This window comes from Salmo salar, unplaced genomic scaffold (assembly GCF_905237065.1).
Source record: "Salmo salar unplaced genomic scaffold, Ssal_v3.1, whole genome shotgun sequence".
NCBI lineage: Eukaryota > Metazoa > Chordata > Actinopteri > Salmoniformes > Salmonidae > Salmo > Salmo salar.
Genome location: NW_025548733.1, coordinates 247501 through 255000, shown reverse-complemented (window position 1 = coordinate 255000; position 7500 = coordinate 247501). Strand labels below are relative to the sequence as shown.

General features: G+C 53.4%; 1 protein-coding gene across 7 annotated transcripts in view; it reads left to right on the top strand.

The window, feature by feature from the left end:
* The window catches only part of LOC106592481 (sister chromatid cohesion protein PDS5 homolog A), a 97311-nt gene that overhangs the window by 34238 nt on the left and 55573 nt on the right, over positions 1 to 7500 (top strand). For all 7 annotated transcript variants that reach the window (XM_045712713.1, XM_045712712.1, XM_045712711.1 and 4 more), the window contains 2 exons: positions 6940 to 7055; positions 7167 to 7261. In XM_045712713.1, the coding sequence (XP_045568669.1) occupies positions 6940 to 7055; positions 7167 to 7261 (211 nt within the window). The remainder of the gene's footprint in view (positions 1 to 6939; positions 7056 to 7166; positions 7262 to 7500) is intronic.

Sequence of the window (7500 nt, the reverse complement as noted above, 5' to 3'; positions counted from 1 at the left end):
AGAGGACATCGACCCTCTGCTGCTCACGTCCGTCATGCCCCAGCTAGAGTTTAAACTCAAGGTATAGAGGACATCGACCCTCTGCTGCTCACGTCCGTCATGCCCCAGCTAGAGTTTAAACTCAAGGTATAGAGGACATCGACCCTCTGCTGCTCACGTCCGTCATGCCCCAGCTAGAGTTTAAACTCAAGGTATAGAGGACATCGACCCTCTGCTGCTCACGTCCGTCATGCCCCAGCTAGAGTTTAAACTCAAGGTATAGAGGACATCGACCCTCTGCTGCTCACGTCCGTCATGCCCCAGCTAGAGTTTAAACTCAAGGTATAGAGGACATCGACCCTCTGCTGCTCACGTCCGTCATGCCCCAGCTAGAGTTTAAACTCAAGGTATAGAGGACATCGACCCTCTGCTGCTCACGTCCGTCATGCCCCAGCTAGAGTTTAAACTCAAGGTATAGAGGACATCGACCCTCTGCTGCTCACGTCCGTCATGCCCCAGCTAGAGTTTAAACTCAAGGTATAGAGGACATCGACCCTCTGCTGCTCACGTCCGTCATGCCCCAGCTAGAGTTTAAACTCAAGGTATAGAGGACATCGACCCTCTGCTGCTCACGTCCGTCATGCCCCAGCTAGAGTTTAAACTCAAGGTATAGAGGACATCGACCCTCTGCTGCTCACGTCCGTCATGCCCCAGCTAGAGTTTAAACTCAAGGTATAGAGGACATCGACCCTCTGCTGCTCACGTCCGTCATGCCCCAGCTAGAGTTTAAACTCAAGGTATAGAGGACATCGACCCTCTGCTGCTCACGTCCGTCATGCCCCAGCTAGAGTTTAAACTCAAGGTATAGAGGACATCGACCCTCTGTTGCTCACGTCCGTCATGCCCCAGCTAGAGTTTAAACTCAAGGTATAGAGGACATCGACCCTCTGCTGCTCACGTCCGTCATGCCCCAGCTAGAGTTTAAACTCAAGGTATAGAGGACATCGACCCTCTGCTGCTCACGTCCGTCATGCCCCAGCTAGAGTTTAAACTCAAGGTATAGAGGACATCGACCCTCTGCTGCTCACGTCCGTCATGCCCCAGCTAGAGTTTAAACTCAAGGTATAGAGGACATCGACCCTCTGCTGCTCACGTCCGTCATGCCCCAGCTAGAGTTTAAACTCAAGGTATAGAGGACATCGACCCTCTGCTGCTCACGTCCGTCATGCCCCAGCTAGAGTTTAAACTCAAGGTATAGAGGACATCGACCCTCTGCTGCTCACGTCCGTCATGCCCCAGCTAGAGTTTTTAAATGTCTTGGGCAGGCCTCGTAAGTGGTTTCTTCGGGCCGCTTATGTCCAAAGAGTAAAAAAAAATATAATAATAATATTTTATGTTTTGAGTCAGTCAGATAAAATAAGCCATGGCAAAATGTATAGACTTGCGTTTTTAATTAGCTTTTAAAACCTCTACAGTTTGGCACTGCCACTATCAGGATGAGGGGCCTGTTAATTAGACCTAAAACTATTTTCATTAATGTCTGCATTTCCTGTTAGAGGAGGCAGGTAGCCAAGTGGTTAGAGGAGGCGGGTAGCCTGGTGGTTAGAGGAGGCGGGTAGCCTAATGGTTAGAGGAGGCGGGTAGCCTAGTGTTTAGAGGGGGGAGGCAGGTAGCCTAGTGGTTAGAGGAGGCAGGTAGCCTGGTGGTTAGAGGAGGCAGGTAGCCTGGTGGTTAGAGGAGGCAGGTAGCCTGGTGGTTAGAGGAGGCAGGTAGCCTGGTGGTTAGAGGAGGCAGGTAGCCTAGTGGTTAGAGGAGGCGGGTAGCCTAGTGGTTAGAGGAGGAGGCAGGTAGCCTAGTGGTTAGAGGAGGAGGCAGGTAGCCTAGTGGTTAGAGGAGGAGGCAGGTAGCCTAGTGGTTAGAGGAGGAGGCAGGTAGCCTAGTGGTTAGAGGAGGAGGCGGGTAGCCTAGTGGTTAGAGGAGGCGGGTAGCCTAGTGGTTAGAGGAGGCGGGTAGCCTAGTGGTTAGAGGAGGCGGCAGGTAGCCTAGTGGTTAGAGGAGGCGGCAGGTAGCCTAGTGGTTAGAGGAGGCGGCAGGTAGCCTAGTGGTTAGAGGAGGCGGCAGGTAGCCTAGTGGTTAGAGGAGGCGGCAGGTAGCCTAGTGGTTAGAGGAGGCGGCAGGTAGCCTAGTGGTTAGAGGAGGCGGGTAGCCTAGTGGTTAGAGGAGGCGGGTAGCCTAGTGGTTAGAGGAGGCGGGTAGCCTAGTGGTTAGAGGAGGCGGGTAGCCTAGTGGTTAGAGGAGGCGGGTGGCCTAGCGGTTAGAGGAGGCGGGTGGCCTGGCGGTTAGAGGAGGCGGCGGGCGGCCTGGCGGTTAGAGGAGGCGGCGGGCGGCCTGGCGGTTAGAGGAGGCGGCGGGCGGCCTGGCGGTTAGAGGAGGAGGCGGGCGGCCTGGCGGTTAGAGGAGGAGGAGGCGGGCGGCCTGGCGGTTAGAGGAGGAGGCGGGCGGGCGGCCTGGCGGTTAGAGGAGGAGGAGGAGGCGGGCGGCCTGGCGGTTAGAGGAGGAGGAGGCGGGCGGCCTGGCGGTTAGAGGAGGAGGAGGCGGGCGGCCTGGCGGTTAGAGGAGGAGGAGGCGGGCGGCCTGGCGGTTAGAGGAGGAGGAGGCGGGCGGCCTGGCGGTTAGAGGAGGAGGCGGGCGGGCGGCCTGGCGGTTAGAGGAGGAGGAGGAGGAGGCGGGCGGCCTGGCGGTTAGAGGAGGAGGAGGCGGGCGGCCTGGCGGTTAGAGGAGGAGGCGGGCGGGCGGCCTGGCGGTTAGAGGAGGAGGAGGAGGCGGGTGGCCTAGTGGTTAGAGGAGGCGGGTAGCCTAGTGGTTAGAGGAGGCGGGTAGCCTAGTGGTTAGAGGAGGAGGAGGCGGGCGGCCTGGCGGTTAGAGGAGGAGGAGGCGGGCGGCCTAGCGGTTAGAGGAGGAGGAGGCGGGCGGCCTGGCGGTTAGAGGAGGAGGAGGCGGGCGGCCTGGCGGTTAGAGGAGGAGGAGGCGGGCGGCCTAGCGGTTAGAGGAGGAGGAGGCGGGCGGCCTGGCGGTTAGAGGAGGAGGCGGGCGGCCTAGCGGTTAGAGGAGGAGGAGGCGGGCGGCCTGGCGGTTAGAGGAGGAGGAGGCGGGCGGCCTGGCGGTTAGAGGAGGAGGCGGGCGGGCGGCCTGGCGGTTAGAGGAGGAGGAGGAGGCGGGCGGCCTGGCGGTTAGAGGAGGAGGAGGCGGGCGGCCTGGCGGTTAGAGGAGGAGGAGGCGGGCGGGCGGCCTGGCGGTTAGAGGAGGAGGAGGAGGCGGGTAGCCTAGTGGTTAGAGGAGGCGGGTAGCCTAGTGGTTAGAGGAGGCGGGTAGCCTAGTGGTTAGAGGAGGCGGGTAGCCTAGTGGTTAGAGGAGGCGGGTGGCCTAGTGGTTAGAGGAGGCGGGTGGCCTAGCGGTGAGAGGAGGCGGCGGGCGGCCTGGCGGTTCGAGGAGGCAGCGGGCGGCCTGGCGGTTAGAGGAGGAGGCGGGCGGCCTGGCGGTTAGAGGAGGAGGAGGCGGGCGGCCTGGCGGTTAGAGGAGGAGGCGGGCGGGCGGCCTGGCGGTTAGAGGAGGAGGAGGAGGAGGCGGGCGGCCTGGCGGTTAGAGGAGGAGGAGGCGGGCGGCCTGGCGGTTAGAGGAGGAGGAGGCGGGCGGCCTGGCGGTTAGAGGAGGAGGAGGAGGCGGGCGGCCTGGCGGTTAGAGGAGGAGGAGGCGGGCGGCCTAGCGGTTAGAGGAGGAGGAGGCGGGCGGCCTGGCGGTTAGAGGAGGAGGAGGCGGGCGGCCTGGCGGTTAGAGGAGGAGGAGGCGGGCGGCCTGGCGGTTAGGAGGAGGAGGAGGCGGGCGGCCTGGCGGTTAGAGGAGGAGGAGGCGGGCGGCCTGGCGGTTAGAGGAGGAGGAGGCGGGCGGCCTGGCGGTTAGAGGAGGAGGAGGCGGGCGGCCTGGCGGTTAGAGGAGGAGGAGGCGGGCGGCCTGGCGGTTAGAGGAGGAGGCGGGCGGCCTGGCGGTTAGAGGAGGAGGCGGGCGGCCTAGCGGTTAGAGCGTTTGACTAGTAACCGAAAGGTTGCAAGATCGAATCCCCCGAGCTGACAAGGTGAAAATCTGTCTTTCTGCCCCCTGAACAAGGCAGTTAACCCCCACTGTTCCCCCGGTAGGCCGTCATTGAAAATAAGAATTTGTTCTTAGCTGACTTGCCGAGTTAAATAAATGAAGAAAATAAGTACAATATGTTGATGATTCAACCTTCTACGCATCAGCAACCACAGCTAATGAAGTCACTGAAACGCTTAACAAAGAGCTACAGTCTGTTTTGGAATGGGTGGCCAGTAATAAACTAGTCCTGAACATCTCTACATGCCAGGGACGAGTTATTGTGACAAGGTAGGAACCAAAGTGTTGGTCAGTGTTTCCCAGGGGACCCTATAATCTTTGGCTACATTAAATGTTTTCACTTAGCTACTTCATGTAGCTAGCATATTCATGCTTCACTTATTCCTCGTTGATTTAGAAGATACCGTTGCACAAACAACATGCTGATTTAGGGTCTACATTATCACTGGAATCAGGCTGTATTAGCTACATTATCACTGGTATCAGGCTGTATTAGCTACATTATCACTGGTATCAGGCTGTATTAGCTACGCTACGTTTGTCCTGACTGTAGATTTAGGTCTACATTATCACTGTTATCAGGCTGTATTAGCTACATTATCACTGGTATCAGGCTGTATTAGCTACATTATCTCTGGTATCAGGCTGTATTAGCTACATTATCACTGGTATCAGGCTGTATTAGCTACATTATTACTGGTATCAGGCTGTATTAGCTACATTATCACTGGTATCAGGCTGTATTAGCTACATTATCACTGGTATCAGGCTGTATTAGCTACATTATCACTGGTATCAGGCTGTATTAGCTACATTATCACTGGTATCAGGCTGTATTAGCTACATTATCACTGGCATCAGGCTGTATTAGCTACATTATCACTGGTATCAGGCTGTATTAGCTACATTATCACTGGCATCAGGCTGTATTAGCTACATTATCACTGGTATCAGGCTGTATTAGCTACGCTACGTTTGTCCTGACTTTAGATTTAGGTCTACATTATCACTGGTATCAGGCTGTATTAGCTACGCTACGTTTGTCCTGACTGTAGATTTAGGTCTACATTATCTCTGGTATCAGGCTGTATAGCTATGTTTGTCCTGACTGTAGATTTAGGTCTACATTATCACTGGTATCAGGCTATATTAGCTACGCTACGTTTGTCCTGACTTTAGATTTAGGTCTACATTATCTCTGGTATCAGGCTGTATAGCTATGTTTGTCCTGACTGTAGATTTAGGTCTACATTATCACTGGAATCAGGCTGTATTAGCCACGTTTGTCCTGACTGTAGATTTAGGTCTACATTATCACTGTTATCAGGCTGTATTAGCTACATTATCACTGGTATCAGGCTGTATTAGCTACATTATTACTGGTATCAGGCTGTATTAGCTACATTATCACTGGCATCAGGCTGTATTAGCTACATTATCTCTGGTATCAGGCTGTATTAGCTACATTATCACTGGTATCAGGCTGTATTAGCTACATTATCACTGGTATCAGGCTGTATTAGCTACATTATCTCTGGTATCAGGCTGTATCGCTACGCTACGTTTGTCCTGACTGTAGATTTAGGTCTACATTATCACTGGTATCAGGCTGTATAGCTCCGTTTGTCCTGACTGTAGATTTAGGTCTACATTATCACTGGTATCAGGCTGTATTAGCTACATTATCACTGGTATCAGGCTGTCGTATCACATTTTTAACAAACCAAACATTTTAAAATACTGTTTTATATACAGAACCTAAAATTACGAACGCACAGTTCATATGAGGAAGTAGTCACCCGTCTCCACCATGGGGCCCAATACCATAACCCCACCTCCACCATGGGGCCCAATACCATAACCCCACCTCCACCATGGGGCCCAATACCATAACCCCACCTCCACCATGGGGCCCAATACCATAACCCCACCTCCACCATGGGGCCCAATACCATAACCCCACCTCCACCATGGGGCCCAATACCATAACCCCACCTCCACCATGGGGCCCAATACCATAACCCCACCTCCACCATGGGGCCAATACCATAACCCCACCTCCACCATGGGGCCCTCTGTTCACAACGTTGACATCAGCAAACCGCTCGCCCACACGACGCCGTACACGTGGGTCTGCAGTTGAGACGCCGGTTGGACGTACTGCCAATTTCTCTAAAATTACGTTGGAGGCGGCTTATGGTAGAGAAATGAACACTCAGTTCTCTGGCAACAGCTCTGGTGGACATTCCTGCAGTCAACACGCCAATTGCACGCTCCCTCAACTTCAGACATCTGTGGCATTGTGTTGTTGTGACAAAACTGCACATTTTAGAGTGGCCTTTTTTAAAATTGTCCCCCAGCACAAGGTGCACCTGTGGAATGACCATTCTGTTTAATCAGTTTCTTGATATGCCACACCTGTCAGGTGGATGGATTATCTTGGCAAAAGGAGAAATGCTCACTAAACAGGGATGGAAACAAAATTAGTGCACGAAATTTGAGAGAGAGAGAGAGAGCTTTTTTTTGTGTGTCTGGAACATTTTAATTCAGCTCATAAAACATGAAATCAACACTTTTTACATGTTACGTTTTTATATTGTTGTTCAGTGTAGAAGAAAGTCAATACCGGTGTATATAGTAAAATAAGATCTACCCAGCCTTACGCCAAGCCCACCGCCTAAGCCCCATTTCGATCCAGAAAAAACCCTGAACACACACACACACACACACACACCACCTACTAGACCCCAAAAAAGAAATGACGACCGTTGAATTAAAATCTATTTAAAGTCTAATTTTATCTGTGTGTTGCAGAGTAATGACGGCGAAGAGCGTCTAGCTGTGGTCAGACTACTGGCTAAACTGTTTGGAGCCAAAGACTCGGAACTGGCCACTCAGAACAGACCGCTGTGGCAATGCTTCCTGGGACGGTGAGACACACTCGTTACACACACACACACACACACACACACACACGTAGTAGTAGTAGTAGTAGTAGAGGTGCATTGCGTTAACAAGATGTGTGTGTATTCCATCCCCAGGTTCAATGACATCCATGTCCCAGTGAGGCTTGAGTCAGTCAAGTTCGCTTCCCACTGTCTGATGAACCATCCAGACCTGGCTAAAGATCTCACGGGTAGGTGTCTGATGAACAGTCCAGACCTGGTTAAAGATCTCACAGGTAGGTAGGTGTCTGATGAACAGTCCAGACCTGGTTAAAGATCTCACAGGTAGGTAGGTGTCTGATGAACAGTCCAGACCTGGCTAAAGATCTCACGGGTAGGTGTCTGATGAACAGTCCAGACCTGGTTAAAGATCTCACAGGTAGGTGTCTGATGAACAGTCCAGACCTGGTTTTAAAGATCTCACAGGTAG